At 45.2% G+C, this 24,210-nt stretch overlaps 1 protein-coding gene across 1 annotated transcript in view; it reads left to right on the plus strand.

Annotated features, from left to right (window-relative positions):
• The window catches only part of ube2o (ubiquitin-conjugating enzyme E2O), a 28,475-nt gene extending 5,188 nt beyond the window's left edge, over positions 1–23,287 (plus strand). The window contains exons 2-23 of the mRNA XM_031874603.1: positions 8,541–8,600; positions 8,964–9,074; positions 9,599–9,696; positions 9,854–9,917; positions 10,765–10,908; positions 11,047–11,156; positions 11,251–11,401; positions 11,654–11,711; positions 12,394–12,559; positions 13,186–13,341; positions 14,390–14,544; positions 14,938–15,050; positions 15,262–15,390; positions 15,711–15,800; positions 15,877–16,192; positions 16,995–17,359; positions 17,475–17,655; positions 17,809–17,945; positions 18,396–18,599; positions 18,794–18,851; positions 19,285–20,107; positions 20,478–23,287. Of these exons, the coding sequence (XP_031730463.1) occupies positions 8,541–8,600; positions 8,964–9,074; positions 9,599–9,696; positions 9,854–9,917; positions 10,765–10,908; positions 11,047–11,156; positions 11,251–11,401; positions 11,654–11,711; positions 12,394–12,559; positions 13,186–13,341; positions 14,390–14,544; positions 14,938–15,050; positions 15,262–15,390; positions 15,711–15,800; positions 15,877–16,192; positions 16,995–17,359; positions 17,475–17,655; positions 17,809–17,945; positions 18,396–18,599; positions 18,794–18,851; positions 19,285–20,107; positions 20,478–20,505 (3,717 nt within the window). The 3' untranslated portion in view covers positions 20,506–23,287. The remainder of the gene's footprint in view (positions 1–8,540; positions 8,601–8,963; positions 9,075–9,598; positions 9,697–9,853; positions 9,918–10,764; positions 10,909–11,046; positions 11,157–11,250; positions 11,402–11,653; positions 11,712–12,393; positions 12,560–13,185; positions 13,342–14,389; positions 14,545–14,937; positions 15,051–15,261; positions 15,391–15,710; positions 15,801–15,876; positions 16,193–16,994; positions 17,360–17,474; positions 17,656–17,808; positions 17,946–18,395; positions 18,600–18,793; positions 18,852–19,284; positions 20,108–20,477) is intronic.
• The last annotated feature ends 923 nt before the right edge of the window (positions 23,288–24,210 follow it).

Below are 24,210 nucleotides of genomic sequence, written 5' to 3' on the forward strand. Positions count from 1 at the left end.
AACTTTTTTGATTTTAGCAAATGGCTGCAATGAAACAAAGAGTGAAATTTAAAGGGGTCTGAATACTTTCCGTACCCACTGTATAAAATATGACATCATAAAACCTATTGAGTCTAATGCTTTATGAAGTGAACAAGGAGGCTCCTGGGGTTGCTGTTGCTTTTATCTTCACCTTTTATTGTCTGTGATTTTGTTTTAGCGACACGGCCTGTTCGGCTACTCGGATTGTAACTGCAACCAGAGTCAGTCAGTCATCAAGGTGTGTGTGTGTGTGTGTGTGTGCGTGTGCGTGTGCGTGCGCCCCCGAAGAACTAGAAGACATTAAATGTCTGTGGCTGGTTTCTTGACAGCTGTAGTAGCAGAGGGGTTGTATGCATTGTTGAGTGACCTTGAGCTGACCCTTGACCCCTGCCCTCATCCATCCAACTACAAAGGTCTGGTCGCACCCCTGTTGACCCACAGAATGGATACATCGCTGTCCTAAAAAGAGCTGACTGCTCTCACTTGACCACACAGATTTCCTTCAGCTCCCATCCATCCTCTGCTCATGATCGCAGACACTGTTTTCATTCCTATCCAGGCATCTCCAAGTATGACCTCTTGGAGGCATGGAGTTGCCTAAAAGCACCATAAGAAATAACAATATTCCCATGAATAAACAATGGCCTTTAATTACAACAGAAATGTGTATAATTAGCCTGTATCCTGTAGCTCTTCATCTCCACTTAGCTATTGCCACTATATGTAGCTTATAAATGAGCAAACGTAGTCGGTGTGTGTGGGTTGAAATGGCCCTCAGCAGTGTGCAGTAGCTACAGCAGTTCTCTACTGAGTAGACTGGAGTGATCACTTTAGCTATTTCTATTTGTTTAGTTTAAGCACGATAACTAACTTAGCATTTTAGCCATTTATTCAGTTCGATATAACCGTGTTGATCTTTTGTATGCTCGTGTCGAGCTTCCACACTGTTCATGCCGTTTGATCAGAAATGATTTCTAAAATGCTCGTGGCTGTGGGACTCTTGAAGCTGACCGAGGGGCTGAAAGTGGAAAACAAGTCACCCCTAGACATTTAAAACTGTGCATTCTGCTCCGAGTTTGCCACGTGACTGCCCTCAGACGAGAGTGCGGTTGTCCGTGTGCATCCGTCAGCGCTGTTTGCTCTGGAGCCGTCTGCAGGTGCTCGAGGTATAGGCTGGCAGACGTTGGTGTGATCTGGGACACGATGCTGCTGCCAGGGCCCACCCAATAGCGCTATGGAGGGCAGAGCCATAGTTATGGTTTTGAGCAGGTGCCAGGCAGGAACAAACAAACACACAACCAGGTTGTGTCATCAGACACTGAGGTTCTGTATGCTTCCTCAGCACCGGTGCTGCATTGCTAATGTTCCATCATATCTGATGGAAGCCTTCAAGCACAGGGATGGTCAGTGAGTGTTTTCATGGCTAAAATGAATCGCTGTATAACAGGACCTTTTCCAGAAACTACTATTAGTGGCTAAAAAAAGACATTGACATACATTTTTACACCCAGGTCTAGTTTAAGTTTCATCATGTGTTTATTTGATCTCTTAATGTGTACTCCCCATCACTGGTCCCTGGTTGTGTTTGGGCCCGTTGACGGTGGACTTCACGCCATGCTGGCTGCCTGTGTTGATTGATACACATCTGCGGCATCATGTCGGACAAATCCAAGCCTGCGAAATAATTTCCCAGTGGCACCACTTCTAGTTACCATTTGGGGGGATGATGTCAGCAGCTTGTCTTTACAGGAAATCTGGTACGACACGGGACACAACATGACCGTCCAGAATCCCCACCCTTTTAGGTTCCTCTTTTCGAGCATCATCATCTCCTCCCCTTCTTTCTTACCCTGCTTTCCCTCTTCTCCCCTCCCCCACTCTTTCCTCCCCTCCTAATCCATCCTGTTCACCTCCTCCTCCCCCCTGCGCTCACCTCCCTCAGCGTCCCAGCAGACCAGTGTTGGAGAATGTTGACGTAATGTGCTGGTCGCCCAGCTCCTTCCCTGAGATAATGGATCTCATTTGATCCTCTCTTTCTCTGCATAGACCCCACACACACATACTCTGAAGTGACTTGCCTATCCGCATCCAGCCCTCTTACCATCTCTTATTTCTCTCTCTTCCTCCCTCGTCTTCTCATCCTCTCTTTCTCCCTCTGCAGTATTGGCCCTGCCCAGTGGGGAGACGGTCTCTCTACTCACTGCTGTGTTTGCTGTGCTCTTGTCTATTTCTGTCTCTCTCTTTTCTTGTTCCCTCACTCTTTCTGTCTCTCACCTGGGATCCATCTCGATCCCCCACTTGTTGGGCTGGCTGCTGCCTCCTCTGCTGCCTCGTTCACTGCTCGTCTTCCTTTTCTCCCCGACGCACCCGGCCCACCACTCCTTGCACCCTCCTCCCCTTAGCCACCTTCCCCATCCGACTCTTTCCATCTGTTTCCTCATCTCCGTGATTGACTCTCGAGTATTCCCATCCTTCATCTCCCACTCTTTCTCCATCTTACATTCTCTGCCTCTCTGATGCTCGTTTCCCTCCTTCTATTGTACAGTTCTCTGTGCCCTTCTTCCCTTAGTGCCTCCACCCCTTTCTATTTCTCTTTTTGTTTTGGTCCTTTTTCACTTCATCGGTGAAACTACAGCGTAAGAAGATTGCTCTATAATAGATACTGTGCGCTATTAGTCCGCTTGTCATTCCCTTGTGGTCTGTGTGGGTAGAAGGCCCTGTATCTGCTCTCTTTCTAATAGAGCTGTGCACCCTTCCTGTGTGTCTGAATCAATAGTCAGACAGCAGCGAGGAGAAAGTATCAGGGCGTGAGGATTGATCGATGATTCAGTTGTTTATTGCCGTCTCAACCAAGGTTGCAAGTTTTTGTTTTTTGCCTCATCCCATTTAAGCCTGTATATTTAAACTTTAAACAGAAATGTAGCAAGGCTTATATTTCTCATTTATCCTCATAGACAATAGCCATAAGGATCTCTGTCCTTGTCACTGTCGAGAGTGACAACCTCATGCTTTATTCTGATGAAGTGTGGATTCATGTTAGCCAATGAGGAAGTTGTGACGAAGCAGTTCTCCTGACCAGTGGGACAGCAGAAATACAGTGTGTGCAGCTGCTGCTGCTACTACGGAGATCAAGCTGAAAGACGAGAGAGCCTGGCGTAGTAAACAGTCTGTCAAAGTGGAGATAAGGCGTGGCCCCGAGCTGCAGTCCTCTGCAGTGTCTCCTTCTCTTCCTCTTCCTCGTACGGTACCTGAATAATGACTTGTGTTAATTAGGCCGGGAAGTCAAAGCAAATACTGTTGGAATACTCCATCGATCCCCGTATTCAATCCGTTCCCTTCTACCTCCATCCGTCTGGATGGAGAGGCAGCCAAGGTTGTCTTCTATTCAGAGCCACAAACAGACACTCGCACATTCATCCATTCGTGCAAATGAGCATGTCTCTCTCTCTTTTGGTGTCTGACTCTGGGTCCACCGCCTCACTTCTCATCATCACTGCACGAGCCATAGCAACAGTCAGCTGGTTTGTTGTAACCTGGCTGCCTAGTTGTCTGCAGTACGTGTTTGCTTTAATGCGGTGAATATCTGCGACTCGGTAGGCATGAGAGATGAGAAGGGAAAGGGTTTTATACTTAGTGCTTTATACACTATTAATAATGCCTGTATCTGAAACCAAACATGTCGTTAAAGAAATGCATGAATCCCTAGTGTGGTTATACAGTCTATGCATGCGTGTGCCAAAGAAACAACTTTCAAGGTGTGGCGTAGCTTCATGTGTTGTGACTGGCGACGCCTCCCTCCCATGCAGACGACAGACGTCTGCTTCATTTGCAAAGATCTTAAAGATTGAAAAAGAAAGATTGCTCTCCAATTGTGAGACTCGCGCGTAAACAATTAACAGTGACAACACACGTAAACACAATTGTGGCACAACCTGCACAAATGTTTACTTTCCCCTGAACTGACTTTTCGTAATGCATTTGTCATCGAGTTAAAGGGTATAAGGAGTATTCTGAGACCCGTTCTGTAAAGTAAGTTTAACATATAAGCCAAGCTTATTTCAGTTGGTCTAGTGTGTTAGGCCGGCTAACTGTCAGGCAAAGCCTGAGTTGTTTCTAAACTCATTCAAACTTGCTGTAACACTGACTCGACGGGAAAGCAATGATTTCTACTCCTGACTTTTTGGCTGCCATATTATTTGACTTTATTTACCCCTATCTTAACACTATCCTAACTTCAGTGAATAGTAAACAAATGATACACTGATAAATTATAAGATATTAGCCTGTGATAGAAAGTGAGAAATATTTATTTTCTTCTCCGTCATGAAACGGTGAGATATCCTTATCCTCCCTCCCCTCTTTAGTCTCTTCCTGGAGAAAAACACTCCCACTGCAGGGACATGATGCTCTGTAGCAGATATTAGGAAGAGAGGTGTCCATCTTTCAATTTGAAATCAACGTTACACTCATTAAGAGGGTTATGCCATTGCCGACCAGCTGCTTCATAACATCTGGTTGACCAGTAAATTCACATACTGGTCATAATTGGGTGCGGGGTAGTGTGACCTACGGGGCTGTGTTGCCATCTCTGCTCTGTCTTACGGTGGGCTAAATGGTATCGATTTTAAACAGTGTTTTTGAACTGGGGAGGAAATCAGTTACTACAGTAGCGCACTGCAGCATGTTGCACTGAGAGCATATTAATGACGAGCTGTGTATGTGTGTCCGTCTCAAAGAAATGTGTTTAGTACTTGAGCTTCTTTCAGCTGAAAGGTGCGTGCGTGCGTGCGTGCGTGCGTGCGTGTGTGTTTGCGTCTGTTCTAACCACCAGCAGCAGAGACATGAGGAGCAGACGGGCTGCTGTTTAATAGATTACAAGGGAACATTGCGACCCATCGAGCGTATCCCCCCTCCACACACACACTTTTGTATCTTATTTTCATTGGGTAAATTGTGGCCCATCTGTCTGTGGGTCATGCTAACTTTGCACTCGTCATCTCTGTTGCCTTGGAAGTAAACCTCTATGCCGTTGGCTACATTAGCTAATCTATGAGACCCCTCTCTGTTTACTTTTGGTTGTACTAAATGTAAGTTGATTTAAGAAGCTTTATGAGGCTTGCGCCCTAATATATAGATGTGTTTCCTGAATTTCTACAATGGAGGTGTGCGAGTGCAAAAAGCGCATAACCCATAGTCGGAACCACAATTATGAGAATAAGACCCAGGTTGAAATCAAAAGATGGATCGGATATTTTGGTTGATATTTGATAACAAAATAGTGGAAGGTGAATTGAGTACAGTACAATATTCACTTTCTTGTGTAGTCTGTTGTGTTATTAATCTGTATTTAAGGACATGTATATGACCTATTCATGTGAATCAAAACGTATGCATGTCGACGCAGGTATTTTCCTTGATTTAAAAGGTCAAAAGCTATTATAAGTTATTCATAACATACGGTCAACTTACAGTCTAGTACTACTAATACTATAATGCTTATAAACCTTTTATTAATCAAAGAACATAAATATACACATCAGAAACACTAAAGTGCTGCATGAACTTCAGTCACTGGAACTCCTCACGTTGTTTCTAATGATGCAGGATGGCCAACAGGTTACCTTTCAGTCCGTATAACTTCACGTTTACTCCTCTTGGTTCGATTTTAAAAAGTCGGTGTGAACAGGAAACGGACCAGAACTCCACAATATATCATTCCCCCCCCTTGGTCCGGACCAAATGAACCAAACTGCAGTGTGAAAACAAAGATAACAAGTCTCCCTCCAGTCATTAACATGCAGCAGTCCTCCGTTGTTTTTCATTTCTTTGCTCTCTTTACTCCTAATTGCTTTCTACTCCTGTACTTCCATCTGTCTTTGCCCAAACTCCGAGGCTCTGGCTGGCGGTTTGCTGCCACTTCGCTGTGTACTGACTGCCAGCAGAGCAGCTTGTGCTGGAGCTTGTAGACTACAAGACGAGCCCTTTTCGTAAGCAAAATTAGTTTTTCTAATTCTTTACTTTCTGCCACACAGAGCTGTGGTGGCGTCATTCAGATCACATTATGTAACATACACACATTGGAATTGGCTGATTTGGCATTTTGTCAGTTTGACGATGGCAACTTTCTGTTAAACGGTTTCAGTAGAAGTTTCAGTTTCTGCAGGTGGTGGTGTTTTTGTCCATGCAGTTGTGGTTTGAAAGTTACCCGGTTTACAAAATGGTAACTTGTGTAATTTTCAGCTGGCAATCTCCGGGTCTGAAGAGTGAAGCCAATGAGGAAGTTCCTTAAATCTGCATTTCTAATGGCCATCAGGGAGGGACTCCTCTGGTTGTTAAATACAAGTCTTTATGAAGATGACTCTACTTCTCACTTGATTTACTACCTCAGTAAACATGAGTTTATGGTCTCCATCTTTAGTGTCAAGTGTTTTTCAATACAGCATGATGTTCATTTAGTAAATGATTATCCATTTAGAGTCAAATAGACCATGAAGTAGAGTATGCTTTAGGGCGGGGCTACCTTGTGATTGACAGGTTATTACCGCGGTGTCCGGTCTGGGTGTCTGTGGCCTAGCTCCACCCTCATCTCAGACGTCGCATCTGGTTGCAAAAGAGCAAGATGGAGATAACCACAATGCCAAATGTGAGGCTCCAAAAGTAACCGTCACTGCTTTTAATTTCCCTTCAGTAAAAATAAAAAACACTCGCACACAATTGTTCATCTAGTTTTTGTTATTTTCTACCACCCTTGTGAGTCCACAGTGTAGACAATGAAGGCTGAGGAGCTGCAGAGACGCTGTGAGGAATAGAGAGCAGCAGCTACTTGCCCTGAATAGTAAATGGATCACAGTGGTGCAAACGTTGGCTGATTGTCTGTGTTGTTGTGCTGAGTGCTTCATAAAACTTTGAGCTGTTCTTTGAAAGGCTAAATCCAGCAGTTCATGAAATCATATTTACGCCCCGCAACATTTTGTCTAATGGCGTTAGAAAGGCTTGGACCCCATGGCTCCATTTTGTGCCTGACTGGTTGTGAGGCGAGCAACGCGGTGGTGTGAAATTCTGCCCCACTCTCTGTATTAATTTCAGGTAGATGTAGTGCAGATGAAGGCAGAGATGAGGAGAATCGCTGTGCTGATTCATGGTTTAGGATGGTAACGGTACTCCAGTCGCATTCAGTTAGGCCTTCTATAGATCTGAGCAAAACTATTTTTATAGTAGATGGTTCAGTTGTCATCACATCACCTGAAGCCCCTAAAAAAACCTGTGTTTCTCTAAAATATAAGACACTCATTAAATGTGTGAAACTCAATATTGAAGTTCAGGGTTGTGTATTGACTGGACTGTGTGGGTGTGATGAGGTTTGATCAGAGTTGATTGACAGCGGGCAACATTTGCAAACAACCCACAACTTTCATCACGTTTTCATTCAAATGTTGCTAAATCCTCATTCTTTGGTAGAAACATGATATCACTGATCTCCAAGTGAGGAGAGCCCAAACAAAACAAAACCCCTCATGTGAAATAACCAAAACCTTTTAACTTCGGCAGAAATGAGTGCGTTCATGTCGGACCCCATTGATTGTAGGATGAAGCTAATCGAGAAAATGTGTTTTCAGGGCTTTTAGTGTGATCAAACTCCATCCTCTGAGAAGAACGTGAAAGTACCGGAAAAAGCTGGTTAATAATGGACCTCGGGTAATTTGATTCAGACGTATCCAGTTAATTTTGACTGAAGATGTGCTTAATGCTGTGTTGAGACGGACAACATCGCTGTGTGGAAAACACAGACCCTCATTCACTTCCCTCATGGATCCATTACTCAAACTGGCCTTCCTGGATCATGTCTAATCATCTCACTGGAGCCTGAGGCGACAACGCCCCACCAACACGTTTTAATTCGGGGCTATTTCCGGTCTGAATGCCCGTTAACAGGCAATGGTGTGACACAGCGAAATGTATCTCACGGGAACAAGGTTTCCCACTGCGACTCTGGGAGCTGAGCTTGTGCCAAGTTTGTCCCAGCGGCTCCTGTTTTCTAAACCCGTGTCTCTCCGGGGCTTGTAGTTCTTGATCAACGATGTGCTGCCGCCATCTGTCCATCAAGCTGTTGGTTCAGTAGTTGTAAAACCACGTCGTTTTACAAGCCCTATTTTTAGTTCAATGTTAGGATTAATAATTGATGGTGACGGTACGTGTTCTCACACCAGAGGCTCATGCCAGCCGGCTCAGAGGAACTCTCGAGCGGCTCTCTGTCTGGATGGCACAATAATTAGACCTGGTCTCCGGGGGGGGCGGGGGCGGTACAGCTCTGCTGACTGTGCATGTTGCAGCCCTCATGGCTGTGACAAGGAGCATCAGTGTGGTCCTCCTGTGATTCATGTGTAGTGGGTTCATTTCAAAGTTCTTCTCCAGGGTTCGTCACAGGGTCACTGATGTGAAGCGTTATCATGAGACGATGATGATCCACTTTCTGCTGTGTTGGCCACCATTTTCTAAACCCGTTTGTCTTTCTCTTCCAGCTGAAACTTGAAGATCGATCCATCGTCATACGAGACATTGTGCGGAGTAATTACTCCAATGTAAGTGGAGATTTATTTATTTATTTTTGTCTATAGCTCCCTCATTTTCACTTCACCTCCATCATTCTGTCTTCTTTCTAGCTTTCTTTCAGCCACGTCTCTGTCTTTGTTAGTCATGTCACTGTTCACCGCTCTGTTCCATTTGCTGCATCAGACACAAACTGGAATATCATAGCAGGTCGACGCTTACGAAATGCCAAGAGGAGGCGTTCTCTGTTAAAGCAGCGCAACAACTCCCAATCTGAATAAACCACTTTTTCCTTTTTGGTTGAAATACAGTGTTGTCTTGTTCACAGAGCATCAATCCAGTGGCGCTTGTGGAGGAAAGTTGTTAAAAAACAACTTGTATTTGTTGTATTACAGGACAACCAGTGTGGTATTGTGACCAACATTGACATCGAGTGTGCAGTGAAACTAGTGGGAACGAACTGTGTTCTGTATCCAGTTAACAGCAAAGACCTGCAGCACATCTGGGTAAGACATTTAGAACTAATTATATCTCTACTCGTACATGAAAAGGGATATTTGCTCACCTGTGTACAGACGGGTGATGATGAGTCAAAAAAATCTGCTTCCACAAGCTGTCAACATTTTTACCTTTTAGTTCAGCAACAGTAACATTATGCCAGATGACGGTCTCTGTACTGAAATGAAGCCATTATCATTGCTTAATACCTAATTAGTTCTTTCAAGACATTTTTAGGAAATGACAGACCCAGAAATGAAGCATTTTCAAATGTATTTCTCAGATGTTAGGCTTACACACATTTAGCAATAATACATATTATCATATGTGATTTAAAATGTGTCTGTAGTGTCTTTAAAGTCAGAGATAAGATGATGAAAGTGTGACTGTGAATCTTTTGGTCTGTCAGAGTAACGTAGAAAATGACACTATTCTGCAAGTAATTACAGTGCACCCTCATAATCCTAATTATTGTGACACAGGTAATACTTTGATGATTTTTTTATTTTTTTTTTTATTGTGTTCTCTCTAGTCTTTTATGTACGGGGACTACATCGCCTACGAATTCTGGCTGGGGAAAGTGTACGACCTGACTAATCACATCATCCTCAAGCTCTCCAACGGTGCCAGGTAGAGTGTGTGTGTGTGAGTGAGTGAGTGAGTGATTAAACAGCGTGTACTGTGACCATGTTGGAGTCTGTCGGCTACACGCTGGCACACATTCATCAGTGCCAAATCCAGTGAGCGTCAACCGGTCGTCTCTTTCTCTCTCTCTGCCTCCCTCCAGGTGCTCCATGAGTGTGGAGGATGGTGCCAAGCTTTACGACGTCTGTCCACATGTCAGCGATTCGGTATGTAGCCACAAGCTCTTATCTGCCACCCTGAGCAGAACAGCTGCTTCGCTTAATTTATACTTCTGCGGAAAAGCTTGTGCAGAACCGCAGAGATTGTTTGCGGAGCTCAGAGAGCTGCAGAGACGCGTGTCACGCACCTCCTGGAAAAAAAAAGTAAACTCACCGCGGGCGCCACAGAAGTTTGATAGACATCAGCGCTGGGAGCTCGGGATTTCAACGACCTCGCATCCGTTAAGACAACAAAAACTTTTCCAGACACAGCAGCTCCTCCTCATTGTCAAACTTTTCCAGACATGGAATTGTGTTGGGTCAAAACTCAAGCGGAACTATTGAATCACAGCGATCAAATAAATCAGAGACCACCTGCCAAACCGCAAGTCCAAGTCAAAAAGAAACGACATGCTGCACACAATCAGTGGCAGAACTATTGACGCCTGGCGCGTCTGAGAGGTGCCTGAACAGAACACGTAGAAGTATGAATCGTGCACGAGTCGGGGGTCACAAGAAACTGGTTCATAGTAAATAGTGACGAACTTTTAACTGGTTATGAAACCATATCGATGTAATGCCAATGTCTCTATGTGACCTACCTGAGTCGACCAGACGATCAGCTAGAAGATCTGCTATTTCTAAATGCTTAACATTTCCACTTTTGTTCTCGGGGACCGCCATCATCAACACAAAATGAAAGCTCCATCTAGTAGCTTTGAATACAATGTATACTGCATACTTAATGTAATTAACTTTAATGTGAATTTGTTAATATATTATAATGCATCCTTGTGTCGGTCATGTTCTCAGTTTTAGGTGATGTTGCATCCTTGTTACTGTGTTTGTTCTTCAGGGCCTGTTCTTCGACGAGGCGTACGGTTTCTACCCAGGTCAGGTCCTGATTGGTCCGGCCAAAGTCTTCTCTAACGTACAGTGGCTGTCGGGGGTCAAACCTGTGCTCAGCAGGAAGTGCAAGTTCAGGGTGGTGGTAGAGGAGGTGAGACGATGATGACCGTCCTCCTTTTTCTCCCCTTTTATGGCCAACTGTATTTGTGTCATATGCTTGAATAGATTTGGTTTTCCATGTAATTGTGTATCTTAAATTGTCTCCATGGTGTCGTCGCGCTCTCCTCAGGTGAAAGTGGTCGAACTGAAGGTGACGTGGATCACGAAGAGCTACTGTCCCAAAGGTTTAGACAGCGTGTATCCACCTCCCTCCACCATCACACAGGAAAATCTCTGCTGGTCAGTCTGAATATTCATCGACACGTCCTCACTCAGATTTCTGAACGGATACAAAACTGAAACTGTATCTTGTTGCTGCGCTGGTTGGGTTTAGGGTGAAGCGTCTAGGATACTACGACCACACCCAGAGGCAGCTGGGAGAGAGGGCACTTTATGTTTTCCCTGCCAAGGGGGACGCCACCCGCATCACCTGTGACGGGCCCGAGGGTGCCCCCGTCCTGCCTGAAGACCCTGTGGTCAGAAAGGTGCGGATGAAATGCATTTCTTTATTCCTACATGTCAGAGTATAGATTTAATTGTGCTGAATAACTTGTTGCCTGTTGTAAAAAAGAAAAATGTAGGTTGATACAGCCTGTTTTAGGAGGATCACGGTGCCGGGTGTATTTTAAGAAAGTTGGATCCCCCTCGGTATTACAGAGACTGTCAGTACTGCAAGGCATTTTTTTTTTGATCATCTTCAAACTATCACACGGTTTGTTTTTGTGTGTCTTATGCAGTTGAAAAGAATGTTCAAGAAGGATTTGGGAAAGAAGACGGAGAACGCCGACGCACAAGGTGCCAAACAACACTCTGCAGAGAAAACGCAGTATCCAGAGGAACATAGAGCGCACACACACACACACCTGCTCTCTAATGCCGTCAGTGATGCCTCTATTATGAACTCAGCAAGACTCTGATATGTAGGCTGGGAAGATATTTATTGTAAGATTTTTGACCATCACTTAACTTTTGACTGATCTGCCTTAAAAAGGCAGCAGTTGTTTGGTAGTTTAAGATGATTTAATCGTGTAAAACTCTCTGGTCCATCACCCTTAATCATTAGTCAAAAACATGGTCAGTATGCAGTCAGTCAGAGCATTTACTATTAGCAGTAAGACAGAAGTGAGAGCAGATGAATTGGGGTTTTATACGAACGTTAAATGTGAAACGATAAGCGTGATGAATATACTTTCTCTCTCGCACACACTCGTAGAGCTTAATCATTGTCAGAAAGGTGTGCATTATTTTTTACTTACATCCTCCCTAAAGTAGCAGAGAACTAAGTGTCTCCAGGCAAAGCAGAGTCGGAATGATTTAAAGTTCCTGTGAGACATCAAGCAGTCCTTTGACTGATTAAGAAATCCAATGGAGTTTCGCTTCTGATTTATTTTGTGTTTTTAGGTATATACCATTTCATCTCCCGTTTTTAAATTCCCCTTAAATTGAAATCCTAATGTGTACTTTAATCTCTCACCAGGGGAGCACAGATCAGAGCAGACAGACTCGTCTCATCCCAACAACAACAACGGCCCTGTCGGGCCCATCCAGAACCCTCCGGACTGCCCGTACAGCAACAACCCCTCGGCCGAACACGGGGAGCAGGACGCTGACGACGAGGCTGCAGAAGACACTGACGATACCAGGTCTGTCACCATTTACGCATTCGCACCGACATATTATGCTCATCGATACTTGTATTTTGGGTTTATTTTAGAAAATGTCTACGTCCTTTATTGTTAAAAAAACACTTTATTTTTCATTGTTGCCGTGAACTGACACACAGGTGCTCACTCACTCACTCACTCTCTCACACATACACACACCCACACGATCGATTGTATAATTTTCCTGGCAGAGATAATTACTGAAAAACAATATACTGAAGTTTCCTCAAATACAAGTGACGGAAAGACGTTTTGTCAGTTCATCTGAGAGGCTTCCTCACAGCTTTTTCTAAAAGTTACAATCGAGCTCGTTGAACCTGATAAATGACCACCGAGCTGATGATAATCGTCTCTCAAACATGGCCCTTAACAAAGTGTGAGGCTTACGTTCTTCCTGTATGTCTTTATTTAGACTGCTAAAAGATTTCTGCATGAACTTCAGATAGTCCCACGTTAAGCCCAGTTCTTTTTTTCCTGTGCTGTAAATGTAATTAACAGTTACTCAGTTTTGCTGACCAATCAATAAGAGGAAAGCTATTCTGTCCGTGTGTACACTTTGTGTGACTAAAAGAGGCGTTGACCTGTGACCGTTATCCTGGCTGCAGCTCTCTGACGTCGTCGGCCAGCTCCACAGCCTCCTCTCAGAGCGGCGGCCTGGGAACCAACCGCAAGAAGAGCATCCCGCTTTCCATCCGTAACCTGAAGAGGAAGCACAAGAAGAAGAGGACCAAGTTTTCCCGCGAGTTCAAGCCTGGAGACCGGTGGGTTAACGGCAGTGAGCAACACTCCAGCATCCCTTCCTCCGCTGTGGTTGCACTGCTTTTTACTTTTCTTTGTATCTTTCATTCCTTCTTTCTCGTTTTCATCCATTCATACCCTCTTTATTTCTTACTGCCAGTACGTCTGTCCTACTGGTCAACGTCTCTGTCGATTCAGTGACTCATCAGACCACTTTCTCAAAAGTGACCAGTGATTGATGCACTGGGTTTTTTTTTTTTTTTTAAGTCTCAAAAACAACTGAAGTGTTTTGACATTTGACAAATCCATTATACTGAACATTTAGTTCCCCCTCTCGCAAATGTATCGGGTCTTTGGTGTGAAAACCAGACCAATGACATCATCTGTTATCGACTAATAAACCGCTGCTTACCCTGTGAAGCTGACAACGGAGTGTTTGTGTGCCCCTCCAACCCCTCTTGTTTGTCAAAGGGCTCGTGTCTCGCTCTCTGACAGTGACACTGGAGCTCCACAGCAGCCTCGCACAGAAAGTCTTTCAGTGCCGACAACCGATGGTGTCATTTCCGTAACCGCACGCTGTCGCACTCATCCTCCGTTTAAAAAAACAAAAACCTCTCTCTTGCTTGTTCTACTTCATCCAACAAACCACAACACTGCGGGTGGTCTGCTCTTTCCCTGTTTGGTATTCAATTATAAGGTGTTTGCATTACGTTTTTACTCATCAGTGGTGCTCCTCTGTTCAAAGAGCTGGGTGAGGGGTAGAACTGAGAAAATAAATAATGAGAGGGGAGATGAATGTAGTAGATGCTACTGTAGAGAAGAGGATAGGAAGAAGGAGGTAAATCCCAAGTTTCATCACAGCATCATAATGATTCCTTAGACAACGATGTGATATTTGCAGACACTACAAAGTCTGTGGGGCCCTGCGATCAATATGAGACGATATTATATAACTAATCAACAGAATGTATTACTGGTCTCTGTAGGAAGGAAGAAACAGTCCTCCATATGATAGAAGTAAAGGTAGAGTTTTCAAATGCGTTAACATTTACCTTTTGTGTTATTGTATAGGGTCGCAGTGGAAGTTGTGTCGACAAAGACCACAGCTGACGTGATGTGGAAGGACGGGCGGGTGGAGACGGGGATCCGATCAAACGACCTCATCCCCATCCAGCACCTCGACAGCCATGAGTTTTGTCCCGGGGACTTCGTAGTGGACAAACGACGTGAGGAGAATTAGTTTGATTAAAAATGTTTTCACGACGAATTTTGACGTTTTTTTATTTTATGCCGTTTCGCTTCTTCCGACCACTGAAGACTGTTAGATTTGTGTCCTTGTGGACTGCAATGAGATTTGTTTTTATATAGGCCAGTCGGCCACCTAGTACCTACAGTATCTAGGTCATTTTCTGAAACTATGCCAAGTTTGTGTCTCTGTGAAATAGACTGAAAAACCAGGGACGTACGTTCAAGACTCTAATGTGCCAGCAAACTAAAGTTTCCATTTTAGTTCCTCTTTTTTTGTTATAAATCATTGCTGTTACAGGTTTAAAGAGTTTTGTGTTCTTTGTTTTGCTCTCTAAACTGTGTACGCGTGTTGCTTGTGTGCTCTCTCTCAGCCCAAGACCTCCAGGACCCGGCGGTGTACGGCGTGATCCAGTCTGGAGACCACAAGGGCAGAACTTGTGTCGTCAAGTGGATCAAACTCAACTCCACCAGCGACGACGTGGAGGTCAGTCAGGAAAACAAGACGGCTGTGTTTTTTTTTGTGTGTGTGTGTGTGTGTGTGTGTGTGTGTGTGTGTGTGTGAGAAAATAGATTGGTAGTATAATAGAGGGAGGAGACTTCATACACTGTTAGCAGATGGTCTCATATTTTGATACCAACCGCTGTACATGACTCTTCAGCTTTATAGCAGAATTTTTTTTGTTGCTTTATTCCAGGTTTTCGGTATGGAGGAGGATGTCAGCGTGTACGACATCGCAGATCACCCAGACTTCCACTTCCGCACCACCGACATCGTCATCAGAATATGGAACTCAGAGAACGAAAGCAACGACTGCGAAAATGAGGTGCAACACTCGTATGCATTGCACTGTATTTACTCGACCCCCATTGACATGGATGAGGTGGGCAAAATAATAGAAACACCTCTCACTTCAGAACCCTAAAACGGCAGTTTGAACACAAACTGAACATTCCTGAAGGGAACTGTATCAGACTGCATTAGTTTTAGCTAATAAATAATAAACACTGCTGTCTGTAGGGTCTCTCTCAGTCAGTTCTAATTATGATACAACCTGTATAACACACATTATCCCCTTGGACCCCTCTCGTCTTGTTTTCCTATTGTGTTGATGATGGTTGTATCTCTACATCCACCTTCCCTCAGACGTCGGTCGGCCAGGTGTCCAGGGTGGACGTGAGCAGCAAAGTGGAGGTGGTGTGGGCGGATAACTCCATGACCCTCGTCTTGCCACAGGTAAATGTGTTTCCTGATTGACGTTCACGACATTAGGAGGGAAACGCTGACGGTCTCCTAATATTCACACACGCAGCACCTCTACAACGTGGAGTCTGAGATCGAGGAGACCGACTACGACTCTGTGGAGGAGACGAGCAGCGTCCTGTCCACCGAGGAGTGGGAGGACGAGAGCGACAGCTGGGAGACGGACAACGGCTTCCCCGCCGAGGACGTCAACAATGCAGATGTCACAGAGACGGCGACGCTGACCTCCACCCCCACGGGCTCCACGCCGTTTATCACCCCCCCTCAAGAGCGCAGCAAAGCTGGGGTCACCACCCCCACTAAAGGAGCCCCCGGAGAGGAGGGAGAAGCCTCTTTGGCTGCTGCTAGTCCTGCTTCTGGAGGAGGTGGGGAACTTTTATTATAACATTATTCGTTTCAAAGGAATAGTGTTAACTCTCCTCTACAGGACTAAAAGAACTTAAAGCCCCTTTTTGTCTGCAGGAACTTCACCCGGTACTAGGAACCAAACCATGTCTCTTTGTTTGATAAAGATAATGTCAAAAAAATTAAAAATAGAGAGAGATTGAGAGGGCGAGTGGTAGAAGAGAGGGAGGCAGCCTGGCGGTGCTGTGAATGAGAGAAAAGAGCCATTTTCTGATTGTTTCACGGCGGTTATGTTCTAAAGCACAAATAAATAACCATCAAACACTCAACAGATGCTTTACTGTGGAGACAAGTGCTTTTAGTTTCATTTTCCTCGTCTGCATTTCATTAATTACATCCATCATTCATCAGTAAATACTATGCAGCAGTAAATGTTGAAATGAGACAAAACCAAGGTGTTTCCCCCCCATCATGTTTTTAGATGAAACGGACAGGTACGCTGAACTGCAGGCTACAGAGTGTGTTTCCTGCTGGTGGTCCAGCAGCCCTCCTCTCAGTCTTTAGACCGTTATGGACACGCAGACTACTGTGGGCTGAAGGAACCTTTAACTTTCTTGAAAAGCAGCCCTGGGACTAACATGACCAGAAATGACTCGGGTCGAAACGAGTTCTTGAAAAGGTTCCTGCAGTTGAAAATGGGGCTAAAATGATGTCTTTGATTACTTAAACAGAATATGGATTCAAACATCCCTTGATGCTTTTCTTCTCACGCGTCCAGTTTGTTTTTAATTAGTTATCCGCTTATAAATTCTGCCTGCTCAGGAACCACTCCAGGAGCAGTCAATGGAGCGGAGAAGCCCAGTAAAGATGGTCCCTCTCGGGGCTTCAGGGAGTTGAAAGAGGCCCTGAAGATCCTGGAGAGCCTGAAGAACATGACTGTGGAGCAGCTCTGGACCGGCGGTTTACCAACCTCCCCGACCTCCGTCGAACCCGCCTCCGCAACAAACGTGGCGAGTTCGGTGACGCCCGCGGCCCCGGAGAAACCGACGAAGGAGAAGCGCTTCCTGGACGACATCAAGAAGTTGCAGGAGAACCTGAGGAAGACGCTGGACAACGTGGCCATCGTGGAGGAGGAGAAGATGGAGGCTGTGGTGGAGGCAGAGGGGAGTGGAGGAGCAGGGACAGAGGTAGGTGTTGAATGAATCCACAACGAGGCCGAGTTGATGGGATTTTACACAGAAGGGCGGTGCACATAAATGAGCGGTAAACAAGTATCTTACTTGATGGGCTGTTACTGTTCAGGCAGAGAGAGCTGGAGAGGAAAAGCCCCAGCAGGAGCCGCAGACACCGGTTGGTGGACAAGAGTTGCCCAGTGAGTTTCTCAGCGACACACCAGTTCTGTGCCAACAGAGTGGTGGCAAGCCCGGAGTCACCTTCACCAGTGCCAAGGGAGAGGTGTTCTCTGTGCTGGAGTGGGCTCCAGGTGAGAAATGTTGCATTCTGTAATCACAGACGCACATCCTTTAGCTTGCTGACTCCCCTGCTCACACAAGCTAAGTTGTATTTGTTCATTTCTGTTCCTTTCCGTATTGCTATATAATCCCCATCTGGCTGTCCTCTCTCTATTTCTTTTTAGACACGCACTCATTTTATATACTGGACTTCCAGCCGGCGGAGGCAAAGAAGTTCTTCAGCACAGTGAGGAAAGAAATGGTTCTACTTGCAACGTCACTGCCGGACGGCATCATGGTCAAAACATTTGAAGATCGCATGGTAGGTTTCCTGTCGTTAATGACGCGGTTAAAAATATATATCCGTTTTATTTATGGTTAAAAAAGCAGCACTATTATCACCATCCTGAAATATATCATGCCCCGATTCATTTTGGAAGATAAGTTCTCAAAGGCAGGTTCTTGCCATCAGCTCGCTCTATGGCACGCAATACCATTTGTCTGGTCACAGTACATATTATATTTTATATTCTATATTATTGTCACAAACAAGCATCAACATTTTGAGCTAGTGAGAAAATGATTTCAAAGACAAATGAATAACTGCCGTCTCTCATCTCATTATTTCGTTTGAGCTGTGACGTGCTCTCTTATCTGATCATATTCACCGACCGTAACCTCAGTGGTCAAACGGTCTGGATCCCACTGACTGCATGCGTCATAAAATGCGCCTTAAAGCGCGTCTTAAAGCTCTTTACTTTCTTCGGCACAGGACCTGTTCTCATCTCTGATCAAAGGGCCGACTCGTACGCCCTACGAGGACGGTCTCTTCCTGTTTGACATCCAGCTGCCCAACATCTACCCGTCTGTGCCGCCTCTGTTTCGCTACCTGTCGCAGTGCAGCGGCCGCCTCAATCCCAACCTCTACGACAACGGCAAGGTCTGCGTCAGCCTGCTGGGCACCTGGATCGGCAAGGTGAGCGCCGTTTTGCAGGTTAATGTATGTACAGGTATAGCTGGATAACAGAATAGGCTTCAGACTGTTGGTGAGACAAAAAAAGACATTTGAAGACTCTTTGGAATATTTTATAGGCTAAAATAACATTTGAAATCAGGTATGAATCGATCATGAAACTGTGTCATGCTTTTTTGTGGTGATGTCATCCACAGGGCACTGAGAGATGGACCAGCAAGTCCAGCCTTCTGCAAGTCCTCATCTCCATACAAGGTTAGTACACACACACACACACACACACACACACACTTCCATCCCTCTTCTCTTCTCTGCAGCACAAGAAATGTTTTATTCATGTGTTCATTTGCTCAGAAGCGCTCCAAGTGCAGCATCTCACACTAATGAACTGTATCTGCCTCACACACACACATCGCACCACTTCCATAAGACTTATGTGCAGTCTGGCCAGACAAACTAAGTCCACATGATTCACTTCTAGTGTTGAACCAAATCTGGCTGGCTCAGAGCTGACACATGTAAAACGTGTCTTCGGTGCGCGTTTGTCAAGTCCTCGCCAGATTTTGGTTAAAATGTCCACCACCACACGAACAAATAATATAACCACTGCTGCTTCCGTTTGTCCGTCTTTTTTTTAAAACTTAAACTGGCATTTTGTGCACAAACACACACGTGTATCTTTCCGCAGGCCTAATCCTCGTCAATGAGCCTTACTATAACGAGGCTGGCTTCGACAGTGACCGCGGCCTGCAGGAAGGGTACGAGAACAGCCGCTGCTATAACGAGATGGCCCTGATCAAGATGGTCCAGTCCATGACGCTGCTCCTCCGGAACCCCGTGGAGGTCTTCAAGCAGGAGATCCAGGAGCACTTTGTTTCCAACGGCTGGCGGCTCGTCCACCGTCTGGACGCGTGGCTTGAGCTAAACGACGGCGCCGAGAGGGGCCAGGCAGCGCACACGTCCTCCAGGGCTCAACACTCGAGGGACCGACCCTCATCCGTGGAGCTTCTGGACGAGTGGTGGCCCGTGGTGCCGGCTCACAGCACCCCCTGTAAGCCTAGGGAGGAGGGGGTCACGGGTGCAGGTGTAAGCAGTATTATGGAGGAGGTGCTGGAGGATTCAGGGCTGAGTCCCTCCATGACAGCGGCCTCTCAGCAGGAGCTGAGCCAGATTTCGGACTGCGACATCATCCAGGGGAGTGCCTCTCTGGGTGGCGAAAACAGAGGGGGCGCCGCAGCCGCTGGCTCTGTAGTGCGCAGCGGGGCATCAGAATCGGGTTCGGTCGTGGTTAGCGGAGGAGGGGTGGGCCCCGCGGGAAGCCAGCCGGTGGTGCGACCAAAGAAACGGAGAAAGAGCTACCGCAGTTTCCTCCCAGAGGGCAGCGGCTACCCGGACATCGGCTTTCCACTCTTCCCGCTCTCCAAGGGGTTTGTGAAGAGCATTCGAGGTGTGCTGCTGCAGTACCGAGCTGCGCTGGCCGCCGCTGCCATCCCTGAGCACACGGAGGACAAGTAAGTGCCTCCTTGCCGTTCCCCCAACACACCTCTGCACTGTATCCTGCTCTTTTGCTCCTCCTCTTCTACCTTTTCATCCATCTCAAGCTGTAGAGGAGGATTCATTAGTTGGAGTCTGGGGGGACTGGAGTCTTCTGCACCCCTATCCAGAGCTGCACTGTGCCCCCAGCACTGCCCACATTTTTGTCCTCCATTTCTAAGTCTGTACTGCTCCTGCTTCCCCAAACTCCACATCGTTCTGCCCCCCCTCCCCCTCCTCATAATCCCTCTGGATCAAACCACAACCAGAAGAACAGCACCTTCGATCAGGAGAGTGAGCAGCTTCAGGGTTTGAATGCAACTTGATAATGTCTCTGTTCTCCTTCAGTGTCTCAGCAGATGAGTGTGATGGATAAAGTGTGGGGGGGGTGGATCTCACAGGCACTCAACCCACTGGAGCTACGCGGTCACACAGGAACCCTCATCTGTTCATGGCAGCAGGTAAACACCCGGACATTTCTACTGGAGGCTGTCACAAACTCTCTCTCTCTTGGCCTCAGCAGGACTTTGTGGAGGTGGTGTGGATGGAAAAAGAGGACTGAATGAGATGAAAAATCAGTGCCATGGACCCTCATCCACCCTCCTCATCCACCCAGCCTCCAGCAGCACCCACCATACTGGTGAGGATTTCCTGGATGAACCACTCTGCCGACTCGATCAGCCTGAGAAATGTAAAGCAGACTCGTGATCGTAGCTGCATTTCGGACGAGGTCAAAGATGGCTGAAAAACCCAGAAAGCCCAGCTCTCCCAGCTGCGGCTACCTGTAGCACTACTGATATACTATCGCTGTACCATCCTGCACTACAACAAACGAATGGACAATCTGGTCTGGGAGAGGAGATGGCGTATAAACACACCGACCAAGAGGATTCTTTTAAAATGGAAACCGCTGGTTGTACGCTTTCTGCCAAAATGTTCTCTGTCAAACACACACACACACACCACACACACAATATTCAAGTAGAACGTACTGAATGTCAGTAAAACTGCCAAACACAACAGCTTCACCACTTCCTCCATTATACTGTACTTGCTAGTATTTTCCTTCGCCAATCACTCGCACTGAAACACGCAGCCAACACCGAGTGAAAGAGTTTACATGGGAATCTCCTCCGGAGGTCGGACTGCTGTAGCGGTTTGGTGTGTAGAGAAGCCAGCCAGGCACAGGACGGCGGTTAGGTGGCGCTACGCTCCATGTCTAGGCACGCGCGCTCTAGTCGAAGCTTAACACAGCTGCCTCACTTTCTGTAGTATTTAGCAAAGTTGTTCGATCAATAAAATGGAAATAAAAATGCGTTTTAGCTTGTTTTACTCACAGAGGCTGAAGTGTAGGTTTCAGAGCAAAGCTTTACCCACAATGCTCCACTTTTTTTGTGCCGGAGATGAACCCACATCACATGTGAACGACACAATTTATAGGATAAATAGAAGAAGAAAAAACAAACCAAACACATACAGCATCCATTCCGTCATCTCGTGTCAACATGTTGCCTTACTTGAATTGTTCTTAATAATCTCAGATCGTTGTGTTCAGAGCTGCTCGTGTCGTGCTTTAGACATTGAACTACACAGGCCTCGACACACACTGACGACCACTAAAAACCAGATCCTGTGTTTTCCTCCTCAATAGTGCAGATCTCTGATCAGTTTCCTCTTTTTTCAGTTCCTAAACGTGAGTCTTTCACACTGCAGCAAACGCTGTATTCAGATTTAGTTTCCTCTCCAAATTGCACGTGCAGAGTTTGATAACATTAGAACACAAGCTGCTGTTAGTGTGATACTGAAGGTTTGTTGATGTTCTAATTATAGTTTTTGCTTAATTATTATTTTCTGTTGTTCTGTTTTTTTCCGCTGACTTGAGCGTCGAATCCCACGAAGGCGACTGCTGACCCCACCGCCGAGAGAAGATCACGCGCATTACAGCACGCAGACAAAACCTAAACCGATACAACTCGTCTGCGATCTGCTTTCCTTTATTCAATCTGGATGAAAGAAATCAAGGTTTCACTCACTGAGTTCCGGTGAAACTCTTGCTTTGTCACAGATTGCGCCGCGATTAAGTGGAAGAAAGTGAAACTCACCTTTTTGGGTCCAATCGTGCTTCCTTGGAACTCAGAGCAGTCTTTGTTTACATCTTTTCAAATAACTGCATCCCGCCTTTAACACAATGCTCTTTTTATTCTTTCAAGATATTACAATTCTCATGATGTTATTATTCTTATGATTACAATACAGGTCAGACAAACCCCCTTGTGCTTGCTATAACCTGTGAATTCAACAAGAGAGCACTGGCTGTCTGGTATTTTACTTGAACAAAGAACCTTGATGCTGAAGAGTGTTTCTGATTGAGTGAGCACATTGTGTCGTTGTGAAACCACGAGTGATGGGAGAGGGTCCAAACCATGAGCCAAGAGTTGCTGTGTTTTAAAGAGACTTGACGAAATAAGAAGTCAGGAATGAGGGTATTTTGTTTTCGCTCTGTCTTCCTCCCCACCCGCGACTCTCGCTGCTGTTTGTAAAAATGTATCTTCACAATTCTTGGCACTTTGTGTCCTTAATGGTCTGAAGACGCAAAGACTTAAGGCCTCGGTTACAGAGTTGTGACGTTACTGTTCACCCATTTGTCGTCGGCCGCAGAAACGGAAAATGTGAAGCTATCTCGGTAGATCTCGAAGCAGGATATCAAGCACATGATGTACAATTCTCTCTGTATGTGTATATTATTCAAATTGAAACCCTTGTTCCTATTATTACTGCGAGACGTTTGTTTTACAGCCAAAGCATGTAACATGTTGCTTTAAGCCTTTTGACTGGGCTACACACAAGACTTGACTGTACGATGTCTACATTTCCACAGTGGCCTGTTATTGATATACTTAAAAAAAAAGAAGAAAAAAAAACTAATAAAAGTTATGATTTGTAGCTTGATTCCTTCTGTACAGACGTCATGACTATATTGAAATGTATAAATACATACAGTATATATTTAACACAAACCCTGACTTGTGACGAGGGGCATATGTGTACAAAATGCTGAGTATTGTACTTATGGTTTCTCTTTTTTTATTGGTTTACTTTTGTTGCATTAAGACAACTGTATAGTGATGTATTAAACTTTGCAAGCAGTACCATAGCGACATTGTGGCTTATATTTATTTGGATCCCCTATGTAGCGACCGCAGATGAGCCTTTTCTTAACTTTAACAAATCGCATGAAAACCAACAATGACTTGATCCTGATAAGTAGTTATTGTGCAACCACATACTTTATTTTGAGTCGCTACCATGTTTTGTCCTGCTGGTACACATACTCATTAGGAATGTGTATTAATCCACACCTGAAAATAGTCCCCAACAAATGCACTAGTTCCTCCTGTTTGAGTAACGTTTGCCCAAAACAGTGAGTGCCCAGCTGTTTTAGGAAGCTACTGAGCCTCAATGAAGCTCTGGATGTTTGTGACCTCTTTGTCTCAGATCTATTGTCTTCATTAGGAACCAATGTGCTTGAGGCTTAGTGTCACACTCGCAGTAGGGAAGTCAGAAAGTATGAAGGGACAAACTAACACATTGTTGATTTAGGTCTTTGTTGGCAATGATAAAAATACAGAATAAATAATTCGTTGTTCTGTCATTTTGTTTTAAAAACGGAGTCCAATAGAAATCCATACATATGTAAATCATACTATTTTAAATATATATAATGTGTTGTGGCAGGCAGCTTTGGAAAACACAACTAAACACTGAAGTTCAAAAGTGGTTTTGAACCAATGACAAAACCTGAGTAATGTGCAAAATGCTCCCATGATCCGTACAGGATTATGCTTGATTTCTTTCTTTTCTAATGAGTTTATGCAGTAAGGTAATTGCATGCATGACTCTTCTGGTACAGAATATACATTCATTGAAAGGAAAGATGTATTGCCTGTTATTGGTGCCTTTTTCAGTCCATTGTCTAATCTGTCATCCTGCACCTGGCTTACTTTTAGCAATCGACTACCTGTCTGCATCTTAATTGAATCCTATTTTAAAGTGAGGATGGTTATATCCGTGTCAAGTTTAG

The sequence above is a fragment of the Anarrhichthys ocellatus genome, unplaced genomic scaffold, assembly GCF_004355925.1.
Source record: "Anarrhichthys ocellatus isolate YVR2014 unplaced genomic scaffold, GSC_Weel_1.0 scaffold83, whole genome shotgun sequence".
Lineage (NCBI taxonomy): Eukaryota > Metazoa > Chordata > Actinopteri > Perciformes > Anarhichadidae > Anarrhichthys > Anarrhichthys ocellatus.